General features: G+C 34.6%; 2 protein-coding genes across 3 annotated transcripts; both read left to right on the forward strand.

Annotated features, from left to right (window-relative positions):
• The first annotated feature begins 1,634 nt into the window (after positions 1 to 1,634).
• Positions 1,635 to 6,943, forward strand: LOC100547473 (transmembrane emp24 domain-containing protein 11-like). 2 transcript variants are annotated; one of them, XM_003206011.4, is made up of 5 exons: positions 1,639 to 1,875; positions 2,751 to 2,851; positions 3,594 to 3,719; positions 4,407 to 4,553; positions 5,456 to 6,937. In XM_003206011.4, the coding sequence occupies exons 1-5, from the start codon at positions 1,746 to 1,748 to the stop codon at positions 5,603 to 5,605; spliced, it is 654 nt and encodes a 217-aa protein (XP_003206059.1). In that variant the 5' UTR covers positions 1,639 to 1,745; the 3' UTR covers positions 5,606 to 6,937. The 2 variants fall into 2 exon arrangements, with proteins under 2 accessions (XP_010708921.1, XP_003206059.1); XM_010710619.3 differs by lacking the exon at positions 3,594 to 3,719 and having other exon boundaries at positions 1,635 to 1,875; positions 5,456 to 6,943.
• A 195-nt stretch (positions 6,944 to 7,138) lies between these two features.
• On the forward strand, positions 7,139 to 18,706 carry RNF212 (ring finger protein 212). Its single transcript, XM_031553305.1, has 5 exons — positions 7,139 to 8,002; positions 9,552 to 9,613; positions 12,936 to 13,010; positions 16,207 to 16,263; positions 18,644 to 18,706. The coding sequence occupies exons 1-5, from the start codon at positions 7,891 to 7,893 to the stop codon at positions 18,704 to 18,706; spliced, it is 369 nt and encodes a 122-aa protein (XP_031409165.1). The 5' UTR covers positions 7,139 to 7,890.
• Positions 18,707 to 18,873: the final 167 nt, after the last annotated feature.

The following is an 18,873-nucleotide window of genomic DNA, read 5'->3' on the forward strand; positions in this document are numbered from 1 at the left end:
GAGTTCCTAACTTCTAGAACAGGAGGGAAGGTGTAGGCCAGCCTTTCTCATCACTATGAGGACTGTCCCCAGCATAATAAAATGGGTATGAACAAAAGATATGACATTTGCTAATATTGAAAAATATCAGTGCTGGATACTGCCAATATCAGGTAATTAATTGAAGTGCTATGGGAACATTAAATCTGATCCAACCTATAAAATAACTCAGACTATTCCATGACAATATCTAATGCACTCAGAAAATTTCACTCTTGAAATCAGCTGAATCCTGTTTAATGGGATATGATGTGTGAAAGAAATTTTGTCCATGATAATTTACAGGTACTCTAAATGACTGAAATAAAAAGCTCTTCATATACTGCACAGCTGGTTGCCTGGAGACTGATTTATCCTTGTTTGATTGAAGTCCAGCAGCCCTACTATGGTAGCATACGCTAGCCTATGTATGGAAGTGTCTATCCTAAATGTGTTTGGATAAAGGACCAAATGATGTCCCCTTGTACGCCTTGCTTTTGTTCTCACTGGAACATTTTTTTTTTTTTTTAGAGATCTCAAGTCAATAAAAAGCTAAAGGGCTCTTGCTTAAGTAATTCACAATCTGAAGCCGAACGTGTTCTTCTAGCAGGTGCAGAAAGGCATGAGAATTTATGCAGGTGCATGTCAGTCAAGAACGCCCTGTTCTGGAGAGTCCCGTTATGCAATCAGATTCTAAACAATCTGTTCTTATTTGTTCTGATCCCATCAAAACAGAATTTCCATCAGAAATTTATTCTGATGGATAAATGCTAAAGTAGTAATGAAGTCCTAACTTCACTCTTGAGGCTCTTCAGGATCTGATGGCTATGAGATGTGATTTGTATATCAGTAGTGCATCAGGAGCACAGGGATCTTCTGAATGGGAAACTGAATTCAAAATTGGGTCCTCCCAACTGGAAATTACCCCAAAGGTGGGTACTTTGTGCTGTAAAACGCCCGCATATTCCCTCATTTTGAGTAGTAACTGAGTTTGTCATCAGCCATATAGATTGTTTAGTTTGTAATGGTACAAAGGATAATAATAAAAATCTCAATAACTATTTGATTTACAATACAACTTTCTTCAGAGAATTTATTACGCAGTATCAAAGAAAAAACAGTTAAGTAAATAATCTTATTTAGATAAAGTGCTAATTCAATACTTTTTTTTCTGTTATACCATAACCATTATTGTTTCAAATTCATTTTTTGTTCAGGTTCTTTACTTCCTATTTCTTTCAGCCTTTTAATGTAGTCCCTATGACTTATGTACAGATATTGCAATGATGATGATTTAGGTTGCAAATTACAAGATTTCTAAATAACAGAGAAGTGAAATTTTATAGCACATTATCACTGGAGAGGAATCAGATATATAAGTTACATTGAGCATTTTATGGAAAGAGATAGCCAGTGCGATTGCTAATAGAGAACCAGTCTCAAGTACTTGAGAGATGCTTCCAAGTTTCATACTACTGTATGTGTATAAAATAAAATTTTAATCTAGTTGCTGGGAAATAATAAAGATTTTACAAGCTTTCTTGTTATCTCATTCTACAGAACACGCTGTGGTTATTTATAAATGTGTAACCACCAGCTGCATTTTCTCATAGTTTTTTCTCTCTTTCAAACACACACACTGATAAGCAGCAAATGAGGAAAAACCACAGGACTACATACTTCTGTAGTTATCTTCAAAAGCAGTACAACTGGGATACATAAAAATAATGAAAAGCCAATTAATCGGATTTCTTATGAGCCTTTGCATTTCTTTTTCACTTGCTTTGTATTTTCATAGTGGAGAAAGAGAAGAGAAATGTGTAATTGAAGATGTTCCCAGTGACACGCTGGTAACTGGTAGGTACCTGTCTTTGCTATATGATGATCTAACCTATGCAATAATAAAATCTGTGGTAGCAGTGGTAATGAGAACGGTTGGACTAGATGATCTAATAGGTCTTTTCCAACCTTGTGATTCTATGGTTCTATGAAAATTAGTTTGGAATTTAACAGAAAAACATGTGACTGATGAATATGGTAAAACTACAGTGACAAGAAAGAGGGCCCACTACAAGTCCCTACAACAGTGACAAGCCACCATGTCCTCACATATTTGGAGTATAGATTACATAAAGCAAGTTTTCCAGAGAGCTTAAGTGACCCAACATAGAAAAAAGTCTTCAAATTATGTTATGATCCATTCATATCAGAATTTTTTAATTAACAGTGTTTTGGAAAAAAACAATTCAAGATATACTGAAGTTCTATTCAATCTGGGATATCACAAATATATTAAATGCATGTACAGCACGTGAAGTGTAAGATTGAAAGGTGATAGTCAAAATAAATATATAATGGTTTTGCAAATAATGTGATAAATATGAAAGACAATTTAAAAAATGTGATTTGCATACAGTATACTTTCTCTTCTGGTGGTCTCAGCATGTCCTCTGGATGCTGATCTTGCCAGAGCATTAGAAATAATAAAAAAGTATCACTTGTTAATCAATCTTTTTTCTAGTATTCTAAGATTTCCTAGTGTAGTAAAAATTCATTGCACTTCACGCTGCTATAAAATGCCTCCTGAGCAGTTTCATTTGTAAGTACATGAAATACATGTATTATTTTATTGCTAATCATTTGTCTTTATATTGTTGCTGAAAAAAGCAATAAGGATGTTTAATATTAAGCTATGTTTTATTTAACAGATTTTTATCTGTGTTTTTATTCAGGGAATTACAAAGTACAGAAGTGGGATATGCATAAACAAGACTTTCTTGACTCTGCTCCTGGCTTAGGAATGTTTGTGACTGTTACAACTCCTACTGCTGAGGTAAATATTCTTTATGAATGTTTCTGTGTGATTCATGTGTTGACTTCTGATACTGGCAAAACTATCAAAAAATACGGATGTTTTGGGGAAAAAGTAAATCCATAATCCATCAGCCAGCTCAGTATTTTGATGTTGAAATGTGTAAGCACCTCATGATTGTTATCAGAATAAACAGAAATGGCATATTTGAAAAAACATACGGAATCCTTCATAGTTTTTTGGACAATTTTTGCATGTGTACCAGAACTGCAAAACTATGTCATAAAGACTAGTAAGCTACAACTGAGAAAACAGGCCAGATTATAAAATAATGGAAATTCACTAATGAAGCAAAATGGTATTTGAGCAGCAGACAGGAAGGCTAATAATAAAACAAACTATAAAAGACTAGATTACTAGGCTGTACAAATCCATCATGCATAGCAACTGCTTGTGTTGCCATGAGCTCCTGAGCTTTTTCACCAAAGGGCAAATAACTCGATGCCTAAACAAAGTCTTAGTTTCTTAGTTTTCAAACTTGAAATGCTTCAGAGACCATTAGGTTTTGTACCTTACAGACATTCATAGCATTTCAATGTTTACTATGAGATTAAATTCTTTATTATTCTTTCAGATAAATTCAATGTTTTCAGGAGTAATTTTTCATTGAGTGATTTTTACATTCATTTCAGAATGCTCCTTTTTATTATTTTATTAATATCTATATTATACATATCCAACATATATTGTATCTAAATTACAGGTAATTTTGTCAAAACTTTATGGGCCAACAGCAACATTTTCATTCACATCCTATCTATCTGGGGAGCATGTTATCTGTTTACAATCAAACTCCACAAGACTTGTGGCATTTGCAGGAAGTAAACTGGTAGGTGTACTTCCTAAATATTCTTCGTTGTAATACTGTTGATTGTATACAAACTTCAGGGCTTATAAAATGGATGAGAAGTTTAATTTCTAGTAGAAAATTCAACATTTCCTCACGATTAAAGATAAAATATTTATAATTATGAATATTAAATGATGAAAAGACAATTCTGATACCTAATTCAAGAATAAAGAAGTAAAATTAATAACTATAGATTGATTTAATGTTTACAAAGTGCTTTGAATTTGGAAGGATTCTGGTCAATAACAACAACAGTTTGGATTCAGAAAGATCAATATGTGAGATTGACTAACACAAACACTGTCACAAAACTACTTATCTTAATGCTATTGCATGGCTTCACTGTCTTAAATTGAATTATTTCAGAAAACATTTAAAAACTAATTTGAGCAGAGAATAGAAAATATTTTCATAATGGTTAAAGCAGTACTAGTATAAAACAGTGTCCTAAATAATTAAGGAAGATTTAAAATTTGCATAGTTAATTTTAAAACGAAATTAAGAAACACTTTACATATTCCATCTGATTCTTACTTTAGGAAGGATTTCCATAAGCATTTAGAACTATTTTTCTGTAATGAGCGTAACAGGAAATTGTCTGCTGTTTTTAAGGAATTATGAAATCAAGAAGACACGGTAATGAGAATATTGTTTTTTTGTTCTCAGCGTATCCATTTGGACATTAGAGTTGGAGAACATTTCCTGGATGAAGCTGTTATTCAAGCCAAAGACAAAGTGAATAAAGTTAATGTTCGAATAGAACATCTCCTTGAGCAAATTCATCACATATCCAAAGAGCAAAACTATGAAAGAGTATGTATGTTCCTGAATATAAATATTAAAGAATATTATGTAATGGTTTATTAATTATTAAGTAATGAGAGGTTTATTATTTAATTGCAGTATTATGTTTTGCCAAGCCATAAAAAAACCCAAAATTTAACCCAAACATCCCACATTACTTTACAAAATATTTCTAAACTATAAAGGAGAACAGTATAAAAGTAATTAATCACTATGAATTCATGGTTATAACAGCAGGTGTTGTTTTAAAGAAGGAATTTCCAAACATAGTTTTCTTGGCCAGAGCCAATAACAGCAGTGGAGCAGGTGGCAGGTACCATTGCGGATGGTGTTGCCAGATGTTGTTTCCATGCTGGTCTTTGTGTGTAAACTTTACTGCAATGGCTAAGGAAATGACTGAATGTGATTTATATATCCTCATTCCATTACAGATAAGGCTCTCCTTCAAACAAGACTGCACCCATTATCTTCACTTTTCTACATGTATGCGGGCAATCAGATTGTGTTTACAATTTATCAACTAGTTCCCTAACAAAGTAAATTTGGCTGCAAATAGTTTCTTGACTGCAGTGTGGAGTGACTGCAAACCTAATGTCTTAAGCATGTATTTATGGGATATAAGTATATATCAATGTATCAAAATAACAGTAATGTATTTTAGCAACAAGGGAAACATTGCCTTTCTGCTTCAGAACAGAAGTGCGTTTGCTTCTTAGCTTTTATTTGTACATACAACAACGTATAAATAAGAAGAAATGTTCATTTTTATCTATAAAAACAACCAACCAACCAACCAACCAAACATGCTTACTACTATGCAGAAGAGGGGTGCATGTCTAGTTAATAGGATAGTAGTATGTAACATGCAGAGGTTGGTATGTAATAATTATGTTTTTTCTTTTTTTCTTCAGGAACGTGAAGAAAAATTTCGGAAGACAAGTGAACAAACCAACAGAAATATATTGTGGTGGGCTGTTGTACAAACATTAATCCTTGTCTCTATCGGAATCTGGCAGATCAAATCTCTCAGAGATTTCTTTATAGCTAAGAAGCTTGTTTAAGTCTTACAAAGATTCAAAATTTCCTTGCTATCTAATGCCTAAAATCCAAAGAAACCCTGTTATCTTTGAGAAAATACACCGTATAAAACTCTCAAGCTTGGCTCATCTTCTACTAGAGTTCTTACTCTAACTCTCTTTTCTCCATTTATATGTATCTGGCCTTAAGTTTTAATCCTTGAATCTCACCTTCTATCAATTTCTTTTCCTCTACAGATGTGAAGCTAAATCTAAAAGAAAGACTAAATGTCTAAGGCAGTGTTCAAGCTCAATTCAGGATTGTTAAATTTAAAAGAGAAATCTAAATAAGATATTTCCAAATACTTTAAAATTCTCTACTTGTTTAGTAATATTGTTCTTTACTGTCTTGAACAGGTCAGTGTTTCAGCTCTGACTGACTTAGTAGGAAGACAAACGATTATATTTCTTGTGGTGAGAGCATCTTGAACTGAACACAATACCAACTTTTCCTCAGGTGTAATTGTAATTATTTTTCTTTAAAGTATTGAAAGATTTACATGACAGTGGGACCTATTGTGATCAATTAGCATGGAAGAGGGAGATCCATACAAACTGTTTGGAATTGCTCTTCATTTTTGCTCCTAAATAAGCCCTATACATTAGGCTACAGAGTTGAGATCTGACCTTTCCCACAGTTTATGTTTAGCCTTTATGAAGAGTGACAACATAGACTAAGTTATAGGTTTCTTGGCAAACACTGAAATTTTGCCTATATATTTTCTTTTAAGGTATTCTTACGCTAAATTCTGCATTCTGATGCTGTATTGATGATTGTTTAATTTTAATTATTCAATATCTGTAACATGACTGTCTAATGAACTTAGCAGTATTACCATTTCACTTACTGCAGCTTGGTTGAATACATCTGTATGCCTCGATTTAGATTAGTTTCTGTACAACCACCTGAGTAACTACAGTATCATGCAATCGTGAGTCAAAAGCTGTGGTTTAAAATTCAAATAATTAGCTTGACAAAGCAGCATTAGTGTAAGAACAGGAGGAGATGGCATGATCCAGTTCCCCACCTGTTTAACATGTAAAGAAGGCTTTCTGAAGAGCACTCTGAGAGAAGAGTGCTCTATTTTGTCTTCCTGCTCTTTTTTTTGCTTTTCTAGTCTAAAAGTTGCAAGCTGAAATACCTCTTGAGAAATTCTAAAGGCAATGCCTTCTTTCTTTTACCTATGTTCCTTCTCACCTTTTGTTTTCATTACCAAGGAATGACCTTGTCCTTTAAGTAGGTTTACTTTCGCAGTATGAAAATGTATGTGAGAATCTCCATCGTTACAAAGTAGAGATAAAAAACAGTGCTCTACAGACAAAATCAATTAAAATAAAATCTTATAATAAAGTCTTTATAAAATCTTATAAAGCTACTCTCTGAGATGCGTCCTATATTTAAAATTTCCAATACCTCGGGAACTGTCACTTGAGATGACCAATATGTGAGCGTTATTAAATTCACTTCTATAGAGTACCCATTTACAATATGTCTTGTAACAAAATGTTTGGTTTTGCGAAAGAAGAAACATGAGTTACACCTATATGGTATGTGAATTTGAAGAAGAAATCTTAACAACAGGGTCAGGCTTTGGCTGATATTTAGTGTAAGGCTCCTAATACACCCCAATAATAAATATAAATAACCTCACTTAAAATGCAATTATGCTTTTAAACCAAGGGCAAGCACCATGTCAGAACTCACAGAAGAGATGATTAAACTCTTCAGTATTATGTTTAACCACAAACAAGCACTGGGACTTCACATCTCAGCTAGAGAGCGCTTCAGTCTTTCTTAGAATTTTTTTATTTAATATCTCTGCTTCAGTGAAATGTTTTTGGTGTCCTTCAAGATTCCTAACTAATGTAGAGAGCAGAAGCTGAGTCGCAGCTCTCTGGGGGCAACAGACTTCTTAAGGCTCCTATGCAGCCTGTGTGTCTGTGATGAGGACTCATGGCGAAGCGCCCACACAGAGCCCTGCTGAGGCTCTGTCACCTGTGGAAGGAGGGAGGAAACCTCACAGAGAGCACCCTCTGTGTGGGCACCCTCTCAGGTTTGGTGGCAAGTGGCTGCAAAGCCCCTGTTATTGTGGAGTGAGGGTTAAATCCTTCTTCCCCCTGCTCTCCACAGAGGGTGGAGAAGGGGTGCAGCCAGCTGTCAGCTCAGGGCTCAGGACAGATGGACATGATAGAGGCAGGCCTGTAGGCCTCGCGGGTGGGTGTCCACCTCACCCTCACACTCCTTGAAGCCTCTCCTGCCTTTCCACCCCATGGCCATCCGAGTATTTTGCAACTCCTGCTTCTGCGAGCCTCGCAAGGCCTCGCCACGGTTTATCTTCACCAGCTGTGGCCATGTCATCTGTGAGCTCTGCCTCCAAAAAGGTAATGGCTGCCACAGGCCAGGCTTTCTGCTCCAGCCAGGCACTGCTGACGTGCACATCTTTACCTTCCCCATAAGCATTTTCCACTCACTGTGTGGGGAAAAAAGAAAAGCCTTTCCTTTTGTTGGCCTCCTGTTATTGATAAACCTCTTCAATTGCTGCCACTGATTAATTTGCAAAAGCAACCTGTGAAGGCTTCCAGATGAATCTGGCTGAGGTATCTGACTTTGAGAACAAGCCTTAAACATCTAAATAAAAATTGAGCCCAGATGCTTATGATCCATGCCTGCATTATAAAAAAAAAAAAAAGATAAAAATCTCATCTGTCTCATTTTGGAAAGGGCATGCATCTTCATTAGTGAGAGAACGGTTTGTAAAAATAAAGAATTTGTAATTCCAGAATAGACTTTGCTACTAGTCTGAGGACATTTTAAACCTCAGTATTGTCAGTGAAATGCTACAAAAATTTCAGGAGGGTTAGGGGGATTGTAGGTGATGTTTTGAAGCTCTTATGTGCTACGCTCAGTTTCTGAGACATATTTTGGGAATCCTGTGGTGTTCTCCCATGAGGATCTCTGGAAAGAATATAGGGGAATAGAAAAGCTCCTTTTCAAAAGAGAAAAATAACAGACATTAATATTTTTCCCTTCTAGGTCATATGAGATGCCTTACTTTTATTAAGTGTAGCAGAAAAAGTGGTATATCTTCGTTTCATAATTAAAAATAAGTCTTTTGCCTAAAAGATTTTGCATTGTTGCTATAGAAGAGAGAGGATATAAATATAACATGCTGGCTGATTGAACATGCATCACGGGTTCTCTTTCTGTTGTTATTATAATTTGGCAAAAAAAGTCTCTGAAACACCATTTTTTTTCTGAACTCAGTGATAATGAAATGTTATCCTCTTTAAAGATGCTTAAGAACATTGATCTTTAGAACTCTTAGACAGGGAGCATCTAATAAAATTATCAAATTTATTGTAGTCATATGCATTTACTAGAGGTAGTTGCTAATACATTTGCAAATAATCAAAGAGACATTTAAAAAGTAATAAAGTTTTAGAAAGGGATTTAAAAGGTAATTAATTTTTTCACAGAAAAGAAGAACAAGGAGAAATTATTAATTCTTTGAAGTTAAGGTTTCATATATTTTATCTATAGAGTAAAACTAAACCTCAAACTGAAAAGTCATATATCTGGTTGGCTGTAATTCATTAGTGCACTTAAGCATGCACTTAATTAAACCAGGCAACTAGTCCTATTTAAATCAAAGGAACAAAAAGTCACCTGCATTCAGTGACACTAATGATATTCATAAAATCATTTACATGAATACTGATTTGCAGGATTAACACGTGATGACATTCACATACAATTGTGTGTACTGGGCTGCAGACTCGAAGTCTTTATTCTTGTTTATTTGAATTTCTTATATAACATTCACATTTCTTCTATAAGCTCAAAACACAGGTTTAGGCAACAAATTCTATTAAAATTGTATACAATATCTATTCCACTTGATGTATATTTTAAGTTGTCTTTACCTTACAGGCAAAAAAGATGAATGTTTGATCTGCAGAACTCCTTGTCGTACAGTATTCCTTTCAAAAGAGGTAAATGGAGCTTTAGTACTATTATTATATTGCATTAATCTGTGGTTTGTTTAACAGCTAAATTATTTGCATTACAAAATACTTCCGTTTGCCAACTGTGACATGAATATTTATTGATGATAGCTTGGTAGCCTTGAATTCTTTTGCACTATACTGCTTTTAGTTTTACAGATCTTCAAAGAAAAGTCTACATAGACTTTTTATGTCCTCTGATTCCATTGGACTGTAAATCACTCAGGCATTTTCAAAAAATGTGACTGGCTACTTTGTAACATCAGTAACCTATCTAAATATGAAAAATATTTGTACATCAGAGAAAGTGAACTGTAATGAATTAATTTGTGTGACTCAAGAAAATTTGCATGCTGGCTCATTGATGTTTTCAAGTTTATTGGTCTTTTTCTCCTTATTTTCTCTTAAGCTTGTTTTCCTCATGACCCTCTGAATATTAAATGATACGGACTATTGATAAGAATTATTCACAAGGCAATGAATAGCTTTTAATTCTCTTAAGAAATCATTAGAAATATTTAATTTTCTCATTTCTCCCATGGAACCAGAAGATGTTTCTCCAAGAACCATCTTCTACTTAGCTGATTTCATAAGGGAGCTTTGAAAATATTCATATTTTCCTAGAGTGACACCTGGCTAAGAGACAAGAATGCCTTAGAAGTGTAGAAGAAAAGCACTCAAGGCATTCAATACAGTTAAAACAGCAGTTATATAAAGCTATAAGGCAGTAATGCATGTGAACTAGAGGACAGTTTGAGACTAACCATGAAGAGGTGACCTTGGAGAAAAGCATGATTTCTCTATCTGTGTTTAAAATTGAGCTGATATGTACATGAATACTGAAACCTGAAGAGGACAATGCTACCAAAAAGTAAACCATTGCAGCAAAAGAGTCAAATGCCAATATAATTAGAAAGAACAATGAACAGAAGAACAATCAACAAGAAAGAACAATCAAATAAACCAGAAAAGAAATGCAGAGAACCTCAAAAAGAGGCATTTTAATAAGCCTTCATTATCGGCTTACTTAGATGTAAGTTTTATTATCAATTTCACTCATAGAATAATTTAGGTTGTTAGAGGACTCTGGAGGTCATCTTGTCCAGCCTCTTGCTCAAAACAAAGCTAAATTCTGAGTTAGATCTGTGTTAAATTGCAGCATTTCAACTTGATAATGTAATTTAAATATACTGAAGGAAATTAAAAAATGCAATGGGTGTTTCATTAGAACCTGCCATTGCTCTGGAGGACAGAAAGGAGGCAAATTACCATATTCTTTAAAAAAAGACATTAATGATGATTACTTAGCCTTGATTAAGAACAGATAAAATGATTGGAATGTTAATTAAAGATGCATAGAAAAAAGTCTTAAGGCTGTATAATTTAGGGATCTGGGTGGAAATATATCTGGAAACCTTTCTATGCTTGTGCTATGGCATTCTCAATGAGTAGGAAGTCTTGTAAATGTGTTAAAAGTCCTCACTAAATTGTATATTGCTGTAATCAACATCCACACATTAAATATTCTTATCTTTACATCAGTGCATGCCAGTCACCTTTCTTCTTTCCTCCTATGGTCCTCACTTGCTCTTTCCAAGAGGATCATTAAGCTTTCTGATAAAACAAAATCTCACTGTTCATGATTTCAGACTATCTTGTTAACATCTGCTACTCCTCCATGCAACAAATAATATTTAAAATGTTTTCTACAGTCCTTCATTTTAAAGAGTTTACAAATCAGCAACAAAGTTTATTTTTATTTCTTTCGGGATCAAACAGAGACTCAAACCAAAGCTGTTGCTCTGCCAGAACTCTAAATAAATTTCTAGTGCCGTCCCCTATGAATACATCTTAAAGACTTCAAATATATTTTCACTGATACTTTGTCATGTTTGTTTTTTATTTACTCTAATTCCTTAGATAGGTTAGACTGTACCACTGCTCTGTTAGCTTTTTTCTTTCTCATTCTGTCTGTTCACCAGGTGGAACTTTTTGAATGCTTTGGCTAATGTCAACCAAATTCAAAGGGCAGAGGATATTCAAATACTATTTATTTCCTCCTGTCTTTGAAAATTGGTAGCTGGGGAAAACAAGGAGAAGCAGTTTAGTTCCCCTGCTGAGAGAAATGCAAGTTCATCTTATCAGTAAGCAGAAGTACATTTGGCAGCCACATGCACAGTGTTGGAGTAACAGTGTGTGCATGCCATCCCTGCTCAGCTGGATTGCGGTACAGGACATGGCTGTACAGATATCAGGACATGGGAAACAAAAGATAAAAATCTGCAGCAAATTGAAGTTATTACTTTAACTTCTCACATAATGATTTCTCATATACATGAGACTCACTTCTACGTATTGTAAAAAAAATATATAGAATACACACTGAAGGCAGGTTTGGGAAACGAAGCTGTTATCTACTCATGGTTATCTGACCAGTGTTATACTATTTCTGGAGTAGATAAAAATGTTGTCTCTATATATGTTTGTGCATTCCCACATGGAGGAAAGCTTCCTTCTTTTGTTATTTCAATGTAATATTTCCAATTTAAGTGATAGCACTTATCTAATTTCTTGGTAGCTCAGAAGAAATGTTGATCCATTCATAGGTGGCCTATTTCTTATTTATTTAAATAATCCATCTTTCTTTCATTTTTCAAATCTTTAAACTTTCGGAGACTCTGCAGAACTTGAAGTATTAATTTCTATTTTGCTGGCAATGGTTTTAGTGCTCTTTTACTGGTTTTTGAAAGGTGATTCCTTACATAACAAATGTCTATTTTCTGCTTATATCTTGTCTTACCAGTAAATGTGTCAGTATGGTTTTTGCTTCCAGTTTAAAAAATAGATGTTTTATTTATTTACTTAGACTAGATTTTTCATTTTGAAAAGCTATTTGCAGTTACGTTAGAAATCAGGTAAGGTTCTCAGGTGAAGGAGCTTGAACTGTGATCACTGATTACTGCCAGTCTGTAATATTTTAGCCTAGCACTATAGCCAGTGTAATTGTTTTGGGGATATATTTTGTTTGTAGTTTCTTATGTCCTCTGGAAAATTTTTACTGTCTTTGTTACAATAAGTGTGTGAGCAATGCAGTTATACAAAAATCACAAAGCCTTCCAGATATTTAATTTATATAATAAATAAAACTGAGCTTGTTTTCAGTTTCTGTATTATCCTACTCCTAATCTGTCCATTTTTGATTTATCTACATTCTATGTTATTCACTTTAAGGAACATTTCATAAAATGTTTTGTATAATAGATCTTGCAAGAAAAGGTACTAACCTTGCTATACTTTATTTTCCTGCTAGACAAGTCCTGAAATTCAGTCACTGTTCATGGGAATAGACACACTGTGCAAGAAATATTCAAAAGAAATAACACAGGTGAATCACCTTTAAAACTTTTTAATTGTGTAAAATAATTAGAAACTTCTACTGCTTTTTTTGAAAGTAGAAAAAATACATGAATGAATGCCTTACATTATTTGACTGTTATTCTCCTTGTTTTTTAATTTCACAGTTTTAAAGTTCTTAAGAAAGCATAAACTGTTTATCATGTCCTTTGCTTATGTTTTCAAAATCTCTCTGCAGACCACTAGTTCTGGTTATTTTGATGATGTAAAATCACTTTCAATGCCATGAAATGAAAAATGAAATCTTCCAGAATCTTCAACAGTCCCAGATAATATACAATAATTTTAGGAATATGCAGTTACATAGTAAAAATCTAGGCTGGCAAAAGCTCTGAAATGAATGCTGCTTTGTTTTTTTTTTTACTTTTTTTCTTTAACAGAGTAAGCTACTTAGGAAAATCTGTGATCTCAAAAGCTAGATTTATTAAAAATAAGAACAATAAAAATGAGAACAATATGATTACTAAAAAATGAAAAAAGAACCCCATACTCTGATCTGACTGTTTCTTAAATCAGAAACAAGAAAAGATTTCAATAAATATTTCCTCTCCGCCTTCCATAAAATCCAGACTGGACCCCTTCCTTCAGTCTTAGTTTCTGCTCCATGAACTTAAGTAACTTTTTGGGTTAAACGAATACATATATGCTCCCACTGCTTTTTCTCCTTCTCCATATCTTCAGCCTGGCTTTGAGATTTCTCCTCCTTGTCTCTTACGGAACATTTCATTGGCGGCTTCAGCCACTCTAGGTTGTACTGTAAGTCACGCATCCTTCCTGAATTGACCTGCAACTTTTGTTTGTTTTGTGCCAGTACCTGTTTGATCTTGTAGTGAGCTTACTGATCCACTAGAAAAATAATAAGGGGAAAATTAAGGGAAAATCAGCTTTTCTCTTCATCTTAGAAATCTCCTAACTGACAATGGTGATTACAGATTTGCTGTACTTCACAAGCTTTTCCAAAGTTGAGCACAGTCCTTTTTCACAGCGATCCTCTTCCTGACACAAGGTAAACAAGAAGCCTTCCTCTGTCATGTGAGACATACCATGTAGAAAGACATGTAGTTTATTCTGTAAACTGAACAAATCCAGAGGTCTGTATTATCGATTACATCTGAATGCAAACTTCTGTAATGCCAAAGAAAAGAAATGAGGGACATGATCTTGAAAGCTTAAGATTGTTATTTTGGTAGTTTGAGATAACCTATAGGAAATAAATGGCCATGTAAAATCTGGAAAAAATCAAGAATTGGTCAGAATTTCCACTGGCATCAAAGGACATAAAATAAGCTTGTTCTATGCTAGAGGAAAACAGTTTATAGTCTAGTAATTAATCACAACAGCTTGTGCTTAGGAGAGCATATGGGAACAAGGCTCCTGTGTAGTGATTTGTCTTCAGAACAGGCTCCCACTGTTGAGCAGTTTATGGCACAAGGATTTCTCAAGGTAGAGATGGTACCATGGATTTCAAAAGCTTTTCTTCTTGTAATTTTCAAGTCGTTTTCTGAATATTTAGCATCTATTACATAATAGGATGTCTGCAAGTTGTATGCAATGTGATGACTATTTCCTTTTTGCATGTTTTATCTTGCTATCTGATTTCTTGCTATCATTTGATTTCTTGCATCCTGTACAAGAGGAAAAGCAACAACTCCCAAGTTCTCTGTGCTATTCATTAGCTTTAGACTGCTAGCATACCCCATCTTCAGCTATCTCTTTGCCAGCAATGAAGACTTGTAATCGATTCAGTCATTCTTTGTATTGCTGCTATTTAATACCTCTAATTTATCTGAATTGTTTCCAGAGCTACTATATCCTTTCTGAGATGGTAAGAAGACTCAGGATACAGTATCATCATACACGTTGACCCTGAAATGATGATGTTGCCTATTGTTGTTTTTTAACCAAAAATTTGGAGAATGCTTTGAGGTGACCTGATAGCGGCCTTTCAATATCTAAAGAGGGGCTACAGGAAAGAAGGGGACAGACATTTTAGCAGGGTCTGTTGTGGTAGAACAAGGGGAAATGATTTCAATCTTAAAGAAGGTATGTTTAAGTTAGATGTAAGGAAAAAGTCTTTTACAGTAAAGGTGGTGAGGCACTGGAACAGGTTGCCCAGAGATGTGGTGGATGCCCTGTCCCTGGAGACTTTTAAGGATCAGGGGCTCTTATCAGGCCCTGGGCAATCTGATCTAGCTGTGAATATCCCCCCTGTTCGTTGCAGAGGAATTGGACTAGGTGGCCTTTAAAGTTTTCCCTTCCAGCTCTAAAGGTTCTATGGTTCTATGATCTGACTGATTTTTTTTTACTTGCTTACTTATTAGCTTTTAAGAATTGAAAATTCTTAATTAGAATTTTAATTAGAAATTTAGTATGTGAGGAATTCTGATTGTTCCCTTCTGAATATTTCTTTTATCAGTTCTTCAGGAGATACTTCTCATCTTTTGATAAGTATCCATTGGGAACCTCCTAGGATCTTGCACTGTGAATCAAAAGTAACAATTTCAGTTACCTACTCCACTATGGGTTTCTCTTCTCTGAGTATTCTTGGCTGCATATTTTCTATAAATTTTCTTTCTCTTAATATGTCAGAAGAAAGATTTATTAGTAAGCTTCTGCCTATTGTAATTTGTTCAGCAAGCTCTTGTCCTGCTTGGATTGCATCTCTTTATTATTAACGTGTCATGGTTTATGATCCTCACCTGGACACAACATGAAGTGCTTACACATCACCTGATAGCATGACTAACAATTATTTTTTAATTAACAAGACAGTTTTACAAGGCAAGTTATAGTTGCCAGTAAGACACATTACTTTTTATGTTACCATTAATTTTATGTATTTGCTTAGCACTAATGGATAAGAAACACTACAAGTAAACTGTCTTTCCAATTTCTTTACATTATTATTGAACAGTGTTAAAATACAAATTCAATGAAATAAATCTGCCAACTCTAGGGTAGGTTGTACTAAATTAATCTTTCTAAGACTTTCTATATCTGAATAATATTTTGGACATGGCATGTTTTCTTTGGAAGAAGGTTTAATCAGTAATATTAAGGATATGTTAAGTGCTTATCAAAGTAGAAAAAAATATGCCTTCTTTGGTGAGGTTGCATAAATGTAATTAGTTGAAGCTAGATATGACTGTGTCAAATTTTATTTTTAGATTTCAGAATTTCAAGAAAAAAATCGTAAACATTTGCTAGCATACCAAAGAGAAAAGGTAAATCTAACTGTGATTTTCTTATTTTTGTTTGTTATGTTTGCTTTATTACTTTGTTTATGTTTTACAAAATGTATTCACTGTTTATTAGAATACTTAGGATCCTTTTTCAGCATTGTCTCCTTTCTGTTCTTACTGGTGGACCAACACTCCATGTGTGTCCTAAGTGTGAAATGACAGAGGAAAACTCAGATACATCATACTATGCTTTTTCCTGCCACCCTCCTCTGCATGGACTCTGGTTTCTGGGAAGAACTCACAAAAAGGATTCTCATGCTTGCCTATCTTGTTTGTGGTCTCCTTCTTTCTTTCAGTACATCATCCTTGTCACATGCAACCAACAGCTCTCATGATCTAGATAAAAGTTTGTTGCTTTTTCTGCGAGTTTCAGATCCCAGAGTGTAGGTGTGTTATGTGTGGTATGGACACTTGTTTATATTCCTGAAAACTTAACACCTGTATTCTTCTGGAACCCAGAAATGCTGAAAACTGAATAGTTGTCTAACTTCTTTAAAGCATTTTGGTATTAAAATGATAAGTTCTAGAGAGTGGCAGGTACACTGTTCTTGATATCTGTGCTGGTCACTCTCTTAATCAAACCTGGCTTAAATTAGGAAAAACAAATAAGAAGTATTAAAAACCTGGTCCTACATCCACATTTTGTCTTTAAAATGTTTTGCAAAGCTTCACATCTGTAATAACATGCAATACCTCCCACAAATAGTATGATCTTGTAAAGATGAAGGAGGAAACGTGTTAAAGGAATTTTAAAAATATTCTGAGTAGCATGATAAGTTCACAAAAGTTATAATTCAAATGAAAATATAAATAGTGTGAAGTAATAAATAATTTAAGCCACACAGGAAATTAAGGATAAAATACATATGCAGCATTGAAGCTGTTGAATAAATTTTAACATGCTCCATAAAAAGTAATATATGATCATGTAATGAATAACCCTAAAAATGCACGTAATAGGGAACTGACTTAATGTTCTTTGAACTCTACTAGCTGGTAACATTTTTTAATGGAGATTTTTTGTCATATCTCTAGCACAATTAGAAATACTCTTCACGTAAACTTACTACAAAAAGATATTTCCAAGAACTGAATACATTTTGAATCAGGAATAAAAATATGGACATATGGTACTTGGTGTTTTGGAAATGCTGTTATTGGTATCTTCTTCTGGTAATCCCATATTAAATGCTCTATAACTTTTGTATTGTGGAACTGTAGAATCATCTAGGTTGGAGAGCACCCATGCTTGAGCAACTGCATATCCTTCTTGTAACGAGAGGCCAAAAACTGAACACTGTATTGGAGGTGCATTCTCAACAGTGGCTCATACAAAGAGGCTGGCCTCAATGTTTCCGAAGCAATCTGTGCTTGGCCACCTTGGTGCACTGCTGACTCATTTTCAGCTGTATGTTCAACATTCCCAGGTCTTTTTCCTCCAGGCAGCTTTTCCAGGCATTCTTCCCCTAGTCTACACTGCTGCATGGGGCTGCAATTGAACACAACCCATCTATGCAGCCTATCCAGTTCCTTCTGCAAAGCCTTCCTACCCTCAAGCAGATCCAAAAATCCTGTCCTAATCTATTAGAATCTACAAAATTAAAGGGTGCACTCGATCAATCCCCTCATATACCTGGCCAAGCCATGAGCAGCCAGGTTCTCCAGGAGAATACCCTAAGACATTGTCAAATGTTTTACTGAAACTGAGGTAAACAAAATTCATACCCTTTCCCTCACCTAGTAAGCAGGTTATCTTGTCATAGAAGGAGATCAGGTTAGTCAGACATAACTGCCTTTTTTCAAATTCATTCTGGCTTCTGATCACTCCCATTTGTCCTGTGATAGCACACAAGGTGATCCACTCCACCAACTGCCATGGGATTGAGATCTAACATGTCTGTAATTCTCTGGGTCCTCCTTCCTGCCCCTCTTGTAGATTGGAATCACATTTGCTAACCTCCACTCAACAAAGAACTCCCTGGTTAGCTTGAACTGCTGTTGAATTATTGAAAGCACCTTAGTATATCAGTATAGGAATCAGATGTAGGAAAGAAAAATAGAAGAAAACTATTTTAGATGACTTTCTTAGTGTTCATTTATCCAGTATTATGCTTCTTAAGAAAAGATAAACAAAGTCTGTAGGTGCTAAAAAGCAGTTTATGTTTTTAGGACTGTCTGGGTAATGTATCCATGTAACAGCTACAGACTTGGCCCCTTGTATCTAATAGTAAATCTGGAATGGCAGTGATAATCTAAGATTAAAACCAAAAAGCACAACCTTTCAATGCTTTGGAATGCTAGCAGTGTAAAAATGGAATTGTACATCTTACAAAGACAGCTTGTTTAAATTTTTATGTCACAGAGAGTAAAGCTGGAAGAATCTCTGAGGAAAGCAAGACAACAACTCCATCAGATACAATGGTAAGAGGTTTAATGCAGCAGAAGTAAATGATTTTTGTAATCAGATTACAGTAGATTTAATTGATAAAACAATTTCAAAATGCTTTCTTTGCCTTTTTCTCATGTTGTAGAAATGGAAGAAAAGTATTTTTTTCAAAAATGAATGAAAAGTGATTTCTGTCATCAGATCAT

This window comes from Meleagris gallopavo, chromosome 4 (assembly GCF_000146605.3).
Source record: "Meleagris gallopavo isolate NT-WF06-2002-E0010 breed Aviagen turkey brand Nicholas breeding stock chromosome 4, Turkey_5.1, whole genome shotgun sequence".
Taxonomy (NCBI): Eukaryota; Metazoa; Chordata; class Aves; order Galliformes; family Phasianidae; genus Meleagris; species Meleagris gallopavo.

Excerpts from the sequence above, each read along its gene's own strand:
- RNF212 (XM_031553305.1), top strand. The coding sequence starts at position 7,891 with ATGGCCATCCGAGTATTTTGCAACTCCTGCTTCTGCGAGCCTCGCAAG. Across the intron at positions 13,011-16,206 it reads ATTCAAAAGAAATAACACAG|ATTTCAGAATTTCAAGAAAA; the intron begins GTGAATCACCTT and ends TTTTATTTTTAG. Across the intron at positions 16,264-18,643 it reads TAGCATACCAAAGAGAAAAG|AGAGTAAAGCTGGAAGAATC; the intron begins GTAAATCTAACT and ends TTTATGTCACAG.
- LOC100547473 (XM_003206011.4), top strand. The coding sequence starts at position 1,746 with ATGAAAAGCCAATTAATCGGATTTCTTATGAGCCTTTGCATTTCTTTT. Across the intron at positions 2,852-3,593 it reads TTACAACTCCTACTGCTGAG|GTAATTTTGTCAAAACTTTA; the intron begins GTAAATATTCTT and ends TCTAAATTACAG. Across the intron at positions 3,720-4,406 it reads CATTTGCAGGAAGTAAACTG|CGTATCCATTTGGACATTAG; the intron begins GTAGGTGTACTT and ends TTTTGTTCTCAG.